We start from the raw sequence: 15870 nt of genomic DNA on the forward strand, positions 1-15870 counted from the left end.
AAAAGAAGAATTATATTTCTCTAGAGCAATTTAACGAATTTCCAGTACATTACACAGCACATGAAAAGGCTTAACAGAGGCAGATATTAATGTCTGGCATAGAATGGTTTCTGGGCAGAAAAATACTTTCAACCACTATAAATGTCTGATACTGTATAACTGTTGTGGCAGTCAAGGCCAAATTCAACACCATATCTAAACTGGGTGTTTGTCACGAAGAGCCGGACACGACTAAACGACTAAACAACAACAAGGTGGCAATTATATTGTACGGATGCAGATCCAAACTCACAGATGGTGCATTAGGTGTAACAGCACTGAGTATATGAAATATTACACACAGGTGTATCATGAAGCCCTGGCTTTCCCCCCCCATTTTTTAAAACATATTTTTTATTAAAGATTTCTTGGTTTACAAAAGTATGTGCAATGTCTCTTTATTGTTTCCCTGTTTAGGGAAGTTTTTTAATGATAATAATAATAATAAAGTTTTTTAATGATGATGATGATGATAATAATAATAATAATATTTATACCCCGCCCATCTGGCTGGGTTTCCCCAGCCACTGTTGGCGGCTTCCAACAGAATATTAAAATACAATAATCTATTAAACATTAAAAGCTTCCCTAAACAGGGCTGCCTTCAGATGTCTTCTAAAAGTCTGGTAGTTGTTTTTCTCTTTGACATCTGGTGGGAGGGCGTTCCACAGGGCGGGTGCCACTACCGAGAAGGCCCTCTGTCTGGTTCCCTGTAACTTGGCAGTGAGGGAACCGCCAGAAGGCCCTCAGCGCTCGACCTCAGTGTCTGGGCAGAATGATGGGGGTGGAGACGCTCCTTCAGGTATACTGGACCGAGGTCTGATGACTGAGGTTTTAATGTATTTTTAATCTCCTGTTGGAGGCTGCACAGAGTGTCTGGGGGGACCCAGCCAAATGGGATGGGTATAAGTAAGTAGTTGTTGTTGTTGTTGTTGTTGTTGTTGTTGTTGTTGTTGTTACATTTTCTACAGATCAGTTTCACTTGTTGAGACATTTAGTGTTACATTAGAAAGAAAAGGGGGAAAGAGGTGGAGGGGAGTATGGTGAGTGGGGTCGGGGTCGGGTGGCAATGTTTCTATTCTACTTGACGTATGTATTATTTTTTAAATAAAAAGCGGCCCTGGGAAGGCTGTAGTTTTGAGTAGCAACATTGCAGGTTACTTTACTCAACCATTTCTAAACTGGTCTCCCAACGTCTTCCCCACTCCTGTTGGAATCTGGAGATATGTTTATAATATTGGTTTTTCACTGGGGGGGGGGAGTTAAGACTTTGTTCATGTATTTGCATTTGCATGCAGTTCTCCCCTACAACAGAATGCAGTTCCCTGCTCTGGGAACATTGTGAGAATGGCAATTAGACCCAGCCAGCCAGAGCTGCTTGAAGCATTGTTGCTCCCTCTACCACTGTCAGCTGGGTTAATCAAAGTGCCACCAGAGACCATCTTGCCCAGGGCCCTCTCAAACATGGAGCCAGCAATGATGGATTGCATGGGGCTTGAACACTGCACTCTCCTAGGTAACATCATAAGTGGGAGGACTTCTAGTTCCAGTTGAGAATGGGAACAGCAGCTAGATTCACAGCTCAGTAGTTTTTTGAGCTTTTAAATTTAGTTTTAAGCATCATAAGTGACCTCATCTACTGATTTTTCATAAGAAATCCTAAAACAAACAAGAACTTTCTGGTGACAACAGCACTTCTCAAATTCAGGCCCTTCACCACTTCATGGAGGAGCAGGTCAAAAATGGAAACTTACCGCGATAAGCACGATCACAGAAATGGTATAGTAGACAGAGTCCCTGAACACAGACCACCAGGTGAGACGGACCACCTAGAAAGAGGACAGAGTTACTCCAGAATTACTCCTTAGCCATCCTTTCATCTTAGGGTTTTAAAGGACTGATTCTGAAAATACCTGGTTGTATAGCTTTACTATACACGAGCAATGCTAATGAACAAAGCGTCGATTCACATATGCAAGCACATCTCTCTGTTTGCTCATCACATATGACTTCGGACAAGATAGCCAACCTGGTCCTCTCCAAATGCTGTTTGATGCCAACTCCCATCATTTTTGACCATTGGCCATAATGGCTGTGGAGGATGGAAACTGTAGTCATACGACATCTGGAGGGCACCATGTTAATGTAGTAAGAACCGTGCTAATATGGTCTATGGGTTATTTCAAGGCAATCCTGCCCACCCAACACAACATGCATGGTCTCTTACCTTCTTTTGCTATCAAAGAAGGGGAGTTCTGGATCTCAAGGGAAAGGGCCAAAATTGCCAAAATTCAGTAGTAGGTAAACCATGCGGAGCCACTACCAGATGGGGTAAGCAACAGGGAGTTACATGGACTGATGGTCTGACTCAGTATTAGGCAGCTTCCTATGGTCCTATGTTCTTATGTTTTAAGAACCACACGGGAGACATCAGAAAACAGTAGCCACATGGGTATTCATCCAGGGTACCCTACCACATTGAATGAAACCCCTCATACGATAGGACGGGGGAACTGTTGGCCTTCCAGATGTTGCTGAACTACAATGCCCAGCAAGCCCAGCAAGCATGGCCAGTGGCCAGGGATGATGGGAGTTGTAGTTCAGAAACTTCTGGAGGAACAAAGGGTCCCCCACAGCTGCTGTGGGATATTCAGGGCTATTACGGAAGAACTGCTTCACTCTGACGTAAGAAAAATTCTGAACAACACAGTCTTAATTCTGTCTGATTAAGCACCCACAGGGAAAACAGTTATACAGTGTGATGCTTTGTGGTAATAATTCAAAGTTAAGGACACTTTTAAATCCCACCGACAACCACAGGATATTGAGCATATGCACAAGTCTTTTCCAGTGAAAGCAATGGACTTTGAAGTGCTTCATTTCGGCTGGACTGCACCTCTTGTTCATTACAATTTACCATGAAAGTAGAAATATTCAGGTTTGCAAAGTAGAGAAAGGGCTGTGTGCTCAGCTGAATATAAGGAGAAACATTAGGTACTTCTGCTATTCAGATGAGTATTCCAAAGAAGTAATTCTTTAGTAATTACGAAGTATTCTAAAGAACATTCATCTGAATAGCAGAAGTACCTAATGTTCTCCTTATATTTGAATGAACATACTGTGCTTTTTCTCCATGTCAAAGTTGAATATTTCTACTTGTTTGGTAAACTTTAATGAATGTCCATTAATATTTTAAGAACAGGTGCAACACACACACACACACACGTTCCCAAGGAAGGTCAGTGTCAACAAAGCTACAGGGGAATATTCTACAGTTCTTTGTGACTCAGCCTGCTGTGTTGGAGAAAGGTACTCTGGAAAGAGGAAGAGCAGATTTCCCTCCAGAGCCGAAAAACACCTCTGGAGAGAGGGGATTTTCACTGGGATTGTGACATGGGAGGGAAAAGTTAAAAAATGTATATGCCATAATCCGAAACCTGCTGCTTCCCTCCAACCCTTATTTAATGTTTTTAAAAGAATTGCTCAAATACAAGTGCTGAGTTTAGCATCAGATTCACTTTGGTCAACAGAAACTAAAGCAAGCCCAAAACTTACAGCACATTTGTTAAGTCTCTTGTTTCTGTGAATAAGGCCAAAAGAAACGCTTCCCTTAAGAGGCAGGACATGAATCCAACCATTAGATATGGAACTACATCACAAGAACTGAGGATATGTCTCCCTCAAGCCAATATTTATTTTTTTTATAAACAAGTGTCTTTATATTTGCACACACACCAGCTGGGTTTGCACATAACACTAAGTCATGGTTTATTTGAACCATAGTTTGTTCAACGAACCACAATAAATCTTACAGTGGAACAAACAAGCCATGGCTTGTTCCTCCAAAGTTTGTGTTGTTTTCCAGGCGCTGTTGCTCTATAGCTTGGGGAACACCCGAGCAGAGGTGTCCATGTAAACCATGCCAAAGCAAGACTGTTGGGGTTGGATATACCACCCAACCATAGTTAAATAAGCTATGGTTCATAAACCAACAACAAACCACGTCTTCACAACATGGGTTATTACTAGAAAACAAACCATGGTTAGCCTGCTGGGCTGGGTTCAGTTGAACAAACCAACCAACCAACCAACCAACCAACCACACTTTGGCTAAACAAGCCAGGACACTGTGAAGCTACTTCAAGTTGATTCATTTAGGTTTCATCAGGAAATAAACAGAGCTTATTATGTTCACAATCACATAATTCCTTTGATTTTTAAATAAGATTTACTCCATATTATATTATCTGATTTACCCTCCTATGGAGAAGTAATGGTAAAGAAAATGAAAGAAACCTACTAACCTGTCCAGCAAAAAGTCCACAGACCCCAATAATGCAAAGAATATTGAAAACGGCTGAACCAACAATGGTTCCAACTCCTACATCACCATGAGTGATAAACACACCTAGACAGAGAGAAAGAGAGAAATGAAGGAGGGGGTTAGTACGGTAATAGATATGCTAAAAATAACAACTAAATGACATGATCCTTGGGAAGGGCCATAGTTCAGTGGCAGAGCATCTGCTTTGCATGCAGAAGGTCCCAGGTTCAATACCCACCATCTCCAGGTAGGGCTGGGAGAGATTTGTGCCTGAACCCCTGGAGAGCCTCTGCCGGTCAGTGTAAACAATGCTGAGCTTGATGGACCAATGGATTGACTTGGTACAAGGCAAATTCTTATGTTCCCAGAAGCTGTGCCAGAGGAGTAGCAGTATGACAAAACATCAACAGCAGCAGCTACTTAAAGAGAGGGAGGTCCCCAAAATAATATGCATTATTACGTGGGAGGGGCCAAATGCTGCTTAGAGTGCTGGAACCCCGAGAACAGGGAAAGGGAGCATATAGCCCACCAGATTTTGTTGTATTACAACTCCCACCTTCTCCAACCATTGGCCAACAACATCTGGAAGCATGGAGACGAGGAGCAGCATAAGGATTTGGTGAATAAATGAAGGGGGGAGAGGGAAGGGACAGAATCCAAGCAGGGGAAGCAAGAGGAAGGATGCACACAGATTAGCATATGAGTCTAACGAGGAAAGCAGAAAGACAAGAAAGTATGTAGAAAAACTGAGAGAAGTCTGCATTTAATGCTAAAGTTCACTTTGGTGCATAATGAAATAGAGACTTGGATGTGAATTTAAGGAAGTTCATGAGGAAAAAGTTTCTCCTTCTCTCAACAGCCAACAGCACCTCCCCCTGTTAGCCAAAAACATCCCAAAAGGGGTGAAGGCCCTCTTGGACATTGTGGCTGAAGTGTAGCTGACTGTACAAACGTAAGTTACATCCATCGTTCCACCCATATTTGCCTCTGGATCTGCCCTCACCAGTTCCCCACCCCTGACACAGTGTATGATTACTGTGTGAAGTAGGCTCCCACTTGAATGTCATTAGGTGTCAGGGAACTGCCATCAGTGCCGGAGGGAGAGAGCAAAATCCAGAGGGATTCCAGAGAGCGTCCCGGGATTGGGAGAGGCAGTCCATCTTCTGGGGAAGAGAATCAGAGTAGCACCAGTGGAGAAGGGGGGGCAGATGGGGGAAGCGGCGAGGCGGTCCCATGACTCCTTGCCGGGGACCAGTGGGGAGAGTAGAGGTCCTCTGCTGCCTACGCCCTCCTTGCGCAGAAGGCTTTCGCGCAGAGAGAGTAGGAGGAGACTAGGCGTCAAAGAGCTTCTTTGCTGGAAGAAGTTTAAGAAACGCCCACTGACGGATTCTGCCAGCGATTGAGACAGCCACGGGTGAGCGGCTGTCCGGACAGAAAAGGTTCACTCAGGCAATACAGCCAGGTGTTTGCACCGGCTTACGCACGAGCAACCCCTAGAACCATCACATTAGGATAGTTATTTTGAATACCAGTGGTCTATGCACACATCTGTGTAGTAGCCACCTTAGTACCCTTTCCTTTGGAAAACGGGTGCATATGAACACTACAAAGGAGATATCTTACCTATGACAGATGCAAATAACTCTGGCGTTGAGCTTCCTGCAGCCATAAATGTGGCTCCTGCAACATCTTCGCTCAGATGTAGTTTCTGAAAGAAACATTTGGGACCCATTATTCCAGTATGTGATTGGCAGCAATGCTAAATCTTAAAATGCCATTCTTGGCTGACATGGCCTTCAGATGCTGGGGTGAAGCAGACAGCAAACAATTAGACCTAAGAATGGAAGGATCTGTCCATTTTGGTTCTCTCGGTTTCACATTTTTGCAGTAATAAACACATTTTTTATGATATGCAGTTTTGATTAATGTCTTGCTTCACATATTGTTTCAGAAAGTGTGACCTTGGTAGATTCAGCTTCAAATGAGACCTGAATCAAACCCACCCACCCCCATTCCTGTTTAGAATGTTTGATGTGAAGGATGAAATAATATAGGTTCCATTTTGTCAGACAGGGATGTACCTTCTCCCCCTTAAGAAGGATGTACCTTCTCCCCAACTGTGAATGCATAGGTTTTGAAGAGCAAAAATCCTCTTTTACGTACCTCACATATTTTTTCTAAAGATGGAACAAAGAAATCATCACACACAATAGCCAAGGCATAGAACATATACAGAGCCTGTGGGGTGGAGAAAAAAAGAAGAATATATTACAAAACTTGGTCACAAGTGAAACTCACTTAGTACTGAGTACTGATCCTAATTAAACAAATGAAACCCAAACTCAACTGACAACTGAATCACTTAGAAAGAATCCCCATTACAAGTACCAAGTCTTCGTGGCAGCAGTGGTGATGGTAGGAGCTGGAGTCTAATAAACATTTCCCCATTCCTGTTCTACTGTGTACTCCCTTCAGCCACTTTTCACCTAGGTCCCCTACCCTTAGCTTTCCTGCCTCCAGTGACCTCCATCTACTGAGTCCTCCATCTCCAGGGGTGGAGCGCTGGATTTGGCCAGCAGGCTAGATTCTTAATTCCCACCTCCATGGGTCAACACTGACAGGTCAGTAGAGTGGTCAAAATTCAAAAGGGCTTTCAATAACTGCTGATTGGTGGTTACAGTGAGCTGCTTAAAAGTTTGTTTGCAGGCACAGTTTGGATTCAAACCACACCTGCAAATGGACAAAGTGAGGCTTCTTGAGTGGCACTGACAGTGAACCCATCAGCTGCACTAGGGAGCTCCTGATGGCCCCAACGCTATGAACAAATAGTGTTAGAAACTGAGATACGAAAGCTAGGAACTAAATGGCACCTTAAACCTAGGTTATGGGTGCAACCATGGAATGTCTAGGCACACTTTTCATAGAAAGAATACAAAGCTGAAAATGAATGAACTGCAGCTAAAATATTATATTCATTTTTCACATGGTCTAGTTCTCATGTGAAGACTGCAAAATACAAAGCCATGCTTCCCCTGCCTGCCCCCCTAATATTCTTAAGAGGGTCTCTTCTCCAGTCTTCAGAGAGTAGCTGAAGTGGGGAGGCAGAAAAAGGTCCTCCTTTCCTTCCACTCTGCAGTTTTAATCTGAAATCTTAGACACAGTACTGCACCCAGAGCTCAGAAACTGCTTGCGCTAATGAAATTCCTTGTCGCAAAATGTGCCCAGGACAGTGGGCGTTTCGAATGCTGCAAACAAACCATTGAAACTGGATCCGAAATGGATGGGTTTGCTGGTCAAGAAGATTGCAATCCTATGAATAACAGTGACCCTACCCTAGGCCCTCCAACTTGTGTGGCTGCTGCACCGAGTAACCAGAAGGGCAAAGCCTCCGAGGACACCTCTCCAGGTCTTAGTAATACATGCCAGATCAGCCACCACATCAACTATCAAATGGTAGGTCAGGGATCTCTTGTTATGGGCTGATTTGGCCCTTAGCAGCAACAGGACCAGGGATGAGGACTTTCGGTTATGGCAACTGTCAGGGAACTGCCATCGGAACTAGCGGAGGAGGCGAGGCTCCACAGCGATGCTGGAGAGGGGCCAAGCAGGAAGAGAGGCAGGTCTCCGGCTGGGGAAGAAAATCAGCGCAACACCAGGGATAGAGGGGGGCCGATGGGGGAAGCAGAGAGGAGGCTCCAGGACTCTTCGCAGGAGACCAGCGAGGAGAGCACAGGTCCTCCGCTGCCCACACCCACCCTGCGCAGAAGACTTCCGCGCAGGGAAAGTAGGCGGCGACTTGGCGTCAAATAACTTCTTTGCTGGAAGAGGTTCAAGAAATGCTCACTGACGGATTCTGCCAGCGACTGAACAGCCACGGAGTGGATGGCTGTCCAGACAGAAACGGTTTAACCAGGCAACCTAGCCCAGAGCAGCGGTAACTTACGCACAAGCAACCCCTAAAGCCATTACAGCAACCCAAAGTCTTTTGTGTGGAAGATGGCCAAGAAGGAGAAATGACCTTCAACTTTCTTATGCCCCTTCTTCTTACCGGGTCTGATCAACCCCTGGTCCCATACCTCCCTCTGCTAGTCACAGCAGCAATACGGGGTGCCAAAACACTCTCTCAGTTCTCCTCACCAAGACAGACCTCTAATCTCTTTTATTATTAAAATAGCAATTTAGCCAGAGGCTATTTGAATCATCCGATTCCTCAAAATACAAACATGAAATTCAGATTTATTCTTTAAAACAGTACAATTGAAAAGAACAATTTGCATTTAAAATGTGAAACCACTGAAGAGGTGACTTTAAAGCAGAAAAGTAAATATAACCGAGCCTGATTATGGATACTGAATTGAATTAGTTCAGAAATTTGTAGAACTGCTGAAGAGAAAAGAGGAGGCTTTATCATAGGCAAGCATTTACTACTTCCTGAAATCCAAAACGGAAATGGGTTTGTAACTTGCTGCCATCTTATAGACCTGGACCCTAACTGTGCTTTCTGTGAACAGAAGGAGTCCTTCCTTTTTCAAAAGGACCTTCAGTCCATTAAAGGCTGGTGGAAGGGAGAAGGAAGGTGATTTCTGCTCATACTGCTTCCCCCCCCCCCGCAGAATCCACCCCCTCCCAGCAAACTGTTTTAGAAGGTCTTCTAACATTAGATTTTGGGGGGCCACAAGAAGCTGCAGAAGGGAAGAGAATCAACAAAAATCGCCCCCTTCTGACGGAAGGTGTGTCCAATGAGCAGAAATTGCACCTGAACTGTATGTGAGATGCTAAATAAATAAATAAAATAGGTAAGTCCCTTCCCTGAACTACACACAGTCAATTGAATACATGGGTGTTTTGCAGGCATGGAGACTCCAAAGCAAGACCTCCCCCCCCCCGCCGCCTGCAAGATCTTCATTATTCAGTTCTACAGAGAGAAGGTTCCACTTGCTCATTACTGTCTCTTCCATTGACAGGAATGGGGGTCCAGAATGGGGAGCCACAGTGCTGTGTGTGTGCCAGTATACGCACAAAGCTTGGGGCTGGTCTTCTTGTTTTAAGAAGCGCCATAGGTCTCTTTCCCCTTCTTAGTGCAAACCATCTCACAGCCTGGAAAATGCACCTGCAAGAGTTCTCCTACTGTGCATCTTCCTGTGAAGTCTGTGAGCAGGCCTGCATGTTCAAGAGCTCTGTGTTGCATTGCTGCATACAAACCACCTTAAAGTTGCAAATTCTGCGCAGGCTGATCTAGGTGAAAGTCTCACTGGACAAAATTTGGCTTATTTCTGACCAATGTGCATATGATCAGGCTGCATGTGTACTTGGTTGCTTGGAGGGATCCATTTACCAATCCTAGATGAAGAAAACTGGGTTATGCCCAATGGTCTTCTTTCTAGAAAGCTTGCAATGCACCAAAAAGAAACAGCCACATCTCCCTAAAGTTGCCACTTGGTGTTTTGTTTATTTTGTCTTGCTGCTCCCTGTATGGGATATTTTGTAGTCTACCTCAATGAAATCTATATATAACAATATAGGATCTATATTTCACAATAATCAACAGCTGCACTGAAGGTTTTCTTTTAAAAACTAAGAAAACGTTGCACCACAATTGTAACAGGTTTTCCTGGAAATATACTTTATTCTTTTTTCTGAGGGCTAAACTACAATGAATGTTATGAATTGGGGGTCAGTGCACATGGCTGTTAATCAGAAGGTTGGTGGTTCAAGCCCACCCAGGGACAGCATTGCAGGGACCAGATGACCCGGGGGGGGGGTTTCATTTCCAACTCTGCAATTCTATGATTCTATGAATGCTTGCACATACATTTAAAACTGCATGAGGAGAAGTGAAAGGGTTATGTGCTCAGCCCTGCATCCTTGCTCCCAATCAGCTTTTACAATAATAATAATCTCCATCAGACTTCTGTTACATGCATTCGCACTCAACATGTAATTTGGTCCTGAAGCACAAGGAGGATGTAAAGGAGAACTCTCCATGTTTTGCATCAGGATAACCAAAGTTAAAAGGCAAATAAAACAGGACACAACTGCGCATTATGAGGCTGCTAGAAATAGCAGGCAAGTCTTAAGTTATTCCCTTCAGCTTTCCTAACATGCAGCAAAACTTGTGAGTGTCCTGGCATCATCACACTGAATTTCCCTGCCCTTACCAGCAGAAGCCAATGATACAGGGTGAAGAGATATCCTACAGCATTTCTGTCAACCACTAGCCCATATTAAGTGTCATGTGAGATTCTGCCCTGAGCTTTTTTAGGAGCTGAGGCTCTGTGGACACTCCTACTGCATCGTATCAGGTCAGACGGTTTGTCCATCTAAACAAGTATTTTCTGTTTTGACTGGCTGTGTGGCTTTTCATAGTCTCCAGGAAGTCTGTCAACTGAAAGCAGAGCTCCATTAAAGAACTTACTCTCTCCAGCCCTTCAGGATGAGGTTGGCTATAAATGGAAGGCATATATAAATTAAGGCCATGGGTGGGAATCAGTGTGTCCCCTTCCCCCGCGATGTTTTTGGACTCCAACTTCCACCAGCCCCAGCTAGCACAGACAATGGTTAGGGATCATTGGGGTCATAGTCCAACAACATCTGCACCTCGAGTTAAGAAATAAATCAGTGTCGCGCTTAAGCTAACCATCTGCACAATAACAGCAACATATATGAGAAAAGTTAGGTATACTTACACCAAGAATATGTAGCAATACTGCTCCTTGCTGCCTTTCCTTATTTGTGAATAGATCATCGGGAAATTCATGAATCGCTGAAAGAAAGAAAGAAAAAGAGAACAGGAAAGATTAAATTAGGGAGTCAAAAACAAACAAACACAAGAGGGGAGGAGTAGCATTATATGCAAATGATGTGGCTCATCATCATCTTGGGAAAAAGTGACAAGTGGGGTGCTTCAGGGTTCTGTCCTGGGCCCTGTTGCTGTTCAATGTCTTTATAAATATTTAAGAAGGGTATGACAAGCTGAACGTGTGCAGAGGAAGGCGACCAAGATGATCAAGGGTCTGGAAACCAAGCCTTATGAGGAACTTGATGGGGTTGGATATGTTTAGCCTGGAAAAGAGGAGACTGAGAGGAGAGATGATAGCCACCTTCCAATATCTCTAGGGCTGTCACTTGGGAGATGGAGCAAGCTTGTTTTCTCCTGCTCTGGAGGGTCGGACACAAAGCAATGGCTTCAAGTTACAAGAAAGGAGATTCCAGTTAAACATCAGGAATAACTTTCTGATAAAAGAGCTGTTTGACAGTGGAACAGAGTCCCTCAGGAGGGGTAGTTTCTCCTTCACTGGAGGTTTTAAAGCAGAGGTTGGATGGCCATTTGCCATGGATGCTTTAGTTGAGGACGCTTCAGTTGAGGAGGCTGTATTGCAGGGGTTGGACCAGAAAACCCCCAGAGTCCTTTCCAACTCTACAGTTCTATGATTCTGTATGGCAACAGCACTGACGCCATAAAGAAAGCTTAACATTCAGGAAAGGCTAGGATTAGCTGAGTACACTGCAGACGGCAACACTTTCATTCCGTCTCTGGGGAACAAATATTAAACCTCAAATAAATAAATCTCAATCCAATTAATTTTCCTGAAATAGAGATTTTGGCCTCAATACACCACGGAATAATCTGCATGCAGAGAGCATATCTAAGCCAACGCACACATGAGAGGCAACAGGACTGCAGGGAATCCCTTACACCAAGCAGATTTAGGCACACACATAGTGCTTGATCTCCTTTCCATCAACACCATATCGGACAATACCCAATACTCAATTTGTGCGATAGTAACTTCTGTAGGCTGATTTGCAAGGCTAAAGTGAAAGCTTGCTTTTTTTATTATTATTCTTGCAGCTTCTAAGTGACTGAAGGCCACGGTTCCTACCGCATTCCCCAGGATTTTTGAGTGGCCGCAAAAGGATGTTTTGGATGTGCCCCCATTTTACTCTGAAAAATGCTTGTATTTGGTTCAACAGAGCTGAATCAGAAGCACGAGCAGCTCTTGGGAACACAGGAAGCTGCCAGGAAGCTGAGTCAGATGATTGGCTCATATAGCTCAGCAGTGTCTACACAGATTGACAGCATCTCTCCAGGGTTTCAGGCAGGAGGCTCTCCATGACCTACAGGGGATTGAACCTGGGACCTTTTGCATGCAAGGCAGAAGTGCTATCACTGAGCTACAGCCTTTCCCCCGTAGCTCTTTTTAGACTGTCTCCTATGGTCACCCTACAGCATGAATGGGGAACCTTTAAAAAAAAAATCCAAACTGAGCATTCCAGCTCAGTTGGTAGAGCCCCATTGTTGGGCAGAATATTCATGCATTGCAGGGAGATGGACTATATGCCCCTTGTAGTCCCTTCCAGCTCTACAACTCTATGATTCTATGAAGGGGAATTAGCTGAGAGCCACATGCCAGTGTGGGGCAAAGGATGTGTCTCTCATCTTTGTACCATTGGCCACATCCCATTCATGCAAAATTTAGGTGCTGGCAAGGATGTGTCCTGGGGCCCAGACAGAGAGGCCTGGGGGGCTGCATTTTGGGCCCAGGAGGATCCCCACCCTTGCTCTACAGCAGTATTTCCCAAACTTGGGTCACTAGCTGTTGCTGGACTGCAACTCCCATCATCCCTGACCACTGGTCCTGCTAGCTTGGGATGATGGGAGTTGTAGTCCATCAACAGCTGGGGACCCAAGTTTGAGATGGGAGCACTCATGATGAACAATCCAAATAACATGGGTTTCCTGCCACTCTCTCAAGAACATGTCCCTAAGTGTGAGCTACCTTCTCTTTCCCCTATCCCCTATTTGGGTCTACACTGTCCCTACAGTCAAAACCATGTGGTCAGTTCTTTGAGAATTTGCTGTGCAGAGCACTTTGATCCCCTTTAATTGCCCCAACCTAAATTTCTGGAATGCGACTGAATCCCTCCCACAAAACAGAGGCAGTCTGGAGGCAACAGAGCAGGCACAGGAGTCAGCTAACCAAAGTCTTCCCCGCTATGGTGAGATAAATTGTATTTCTATTTAAATTAAGGTAATTATTGATAAATATGCATCTAGACACATAAACCAGCACATGCAAATTTTATGCAAATATTTGTGTTCTTTTGCAGTGGATAGTTTCCTTTTTCACGTTACAAATTGGCCCCTCAAATTTTAACCATGATTTTCAAACCCAATTCAAATTGTGGTTAAAATCTTGGTCTGTTTGCGATAATGATGTGAACGTGCAAATATTTTTTTTGGGGGGGGGGAGGGAGAGGCCCATTACATTTTAAATTTCTGGTGCACCTGTAACAGCAGAAGGGCAACAAACCTGCTTTTCAGAGTGTGTTGCCAAGTACTGCAAATCAGATTTGTTTTGTTTTTTTTTAAGTCCCAAGCCTGGCTCCTTTAAAAACAGCAGGAACTTCTGAAAACCCAGCCAAAAGGAACTAAATAAAGTTGTGTTAATGCTGCAAACTGCATTAAAGGACTGAATTATTCATAATATGTTCAGGAGCATAGCCGATAAATCACTTCAAAATTCAATAGGCAATCAATTTGGAGTAGCACATAAAATGTTGCTTTGATACAGATACAAACCTTCCCAGTTGCACTTTTCATGCCCATGGGCACCAAATGGCGCAACATCATCACAGAATAAAAGAATAATAATGTGCCAATCTTTTCTGAAGTCCCAAAGACAAAGCTGTATTTTTACAAACCTCTCTGCGAATATTCAAGACAAATGCAAATAATCCAGCGGCCAATAAAGCAAGAGGGAGAGGGGGAAGGAGTGCGAGAATTTGGCATATAACAGAAACAGAGTGCTTATTGCTGTTTTTGTGTTCTGCAATATATTTCATCATTGCTATCAAACCAGAGTTGCCTAGCAATTCTTATATGAAGAGTCACCTTTATTTACAACAACTTTTCTATCTGGATTTTCACTGTTTGAAATATGGCAACCCTAATGTTGTGAGTCTAGCAGAGTGCATATTTCAGCTTACCTGGGAATCTCAACATTCGTTTTAAAAAATCTCACAAGTTCCTAGCCTCCATCACTGCTGAAATCTGAGAAGCTGGGGCAGGGAGAGGCTGAATAAGATCTGAACTGTTTGGGGAGTCAGTACTGTATTCCAAAGCATAGTTACCCCCTCCCCCACCCCCGCCACCAAGAATGGCCGACACAGAATTAATTAAGCAAAGCAGTAAAAGTGAAGTATAATAAATTAAGCTCAGTGTATGATTCATATCAGTTGCAGAATCCATATTTTTTAGCCCAGAATATGCACATGCATGTTCTTTCTCCAGAACCACATGGACCATTGAAGACATGCTTATTACAGGAAAGAATATATTAGGCTCTGCTGCAATTCCATAGAAATGATGTGCTAACTGCTTCTTTTTATATTTGAAATTCTGATCAGACAACGCTATGCAGAATTCTTGCTAGCAACTAGCTGACAATACAGAGAGTGGCCCAGAAAATAATTTGAGAATGTTACCTACAAGTGGAGGCTGTGGGACAAAGGAAGCACATGCAAAACATATATATCATATGAAACCGTATTTTGCATCCCAAAGTAGGGCAGCCTTAGGGTGAGCTGACCATCATTGGTCACAACCTGACTGTTGCTGGATTTTTGCCATTTCTCAATAGGGCCATATGTCTCTATCTGCTTAAAGGTGCAACGAAAGCTCCAGCCAATAATTGCAATTGAGTGTGCCCTCCATTATGGTGGGTCTTAACCAGGTTTCAAGGTCCAGGCAGACATCTGCGGAGAGAGGCAGTTCTCTTTTAGAGCACCCTCACCGCAAGCTGGTCCCAAGCTGTGAAGGATCTTAAAGTTCAAATCCATGAGTAGGGCCCAGCAATGGAGAACCAGTGAAGATGGCAACGCACTGATCCAATGTGCTTATATTGCTCAGTTCGAGATATTTAGTTCCTAAGCAACTTAAATTTCCAGAACATTTTCAAAGACAGCCCCAAATACTGTGCTATGTTAAAAGAGGGGGGCAGTGAAGAATTCAGGAGACAAGAAAAATGGGGCACTTATGAGGTCACCTCTGAAATGACACTCACCAACTCCTAATGAAAGGGTGGAGAAAGTCACAAACAGGCAACACTTAATTCTCAGACTAGTTCCCTCACTTCTCTCCTTCTGTGCTTGGAAGAGCCATATACAAGGGGTGTGGGAGGGCAAGTGTGTTTGTTTTGAGCAGCAGAGATGAGGGGAAATAGGGAAAGGGAGATTGGCAGCATTTTTGGCACCATGTTCATCAGGAGATGGTGCATATTGACACTGGGATGAAAGTGACATTATTAATCTTCTGGGACGTTGAAGCAGATAATCCACAAAACGGCTGCTGGCGTGCGGTAATCTTCAGTGGTTGTTGTCAATTTTTCGAGAGGCCAGAATCGCTCCACATTATGTAAACCGGATGTTACTAAATCAAGCAGCTCCCTCAAATCACTTGCATCAGGCAGTGCATTATCCTCCTATACAGCTGCCCCCTGCGCTGC

The 15870-nt window shown here is 43.9% G+C and overlaps 1 protein-coding gene across 2 annotated transcripts in view; it reads right to left on the reverse strand.

Annotated features, from left to right (window-relative positions):
- Positions 1 to 15870, reverse strand: part of SLC24A4 (solute carrier family 24 member 4) — a 109924-nt gene that overhangs the window by 25524 nt on the left and 68530 nt on the right. For both annotated transcript variants that reach the window (XM_053376520.1, XM_053376530.1), the window contains exons 3-7: positions 11050 to 11126; positions 6527 to 6601; positions 5987 to 6071; positions 4344 to 4447; positions 1794 to 1868 (exon numbers count right to left, since the gene is read on the reverse strand). In XM_053376520.1, the coding sequence (XP_053232495.1) occupies positions 1794 to 1868; positions 4344 to 4447; positions 5987 to 6071; positions 6527 to 6601; positions 11050 to 11126 (416 nt within the window). The remainder of the gene's footprint in view (positions 1 to 1793; positions 1869 to 4343; positions 4448 to 5986; positions 6072 to 6526; positions 6602 to 11049; positions 11127 to 15870) is intronic.

This window comes from Podarcis raffonei, chromosome 1 (genome assembly GCF_027172205.1).
Source record: "Podarcis raffonei isolate rPodRaf1 chromosome 1, rPodRaf1.pri, whole genome shotgun sequence".
NCBI classification, from domain to species: domain Eukaryota; kingdom Metazoa; phylum Chordata; class Lepidosauria; order Squamata; family Lacertidae; genus Podarcis; species Podarcis raffonei.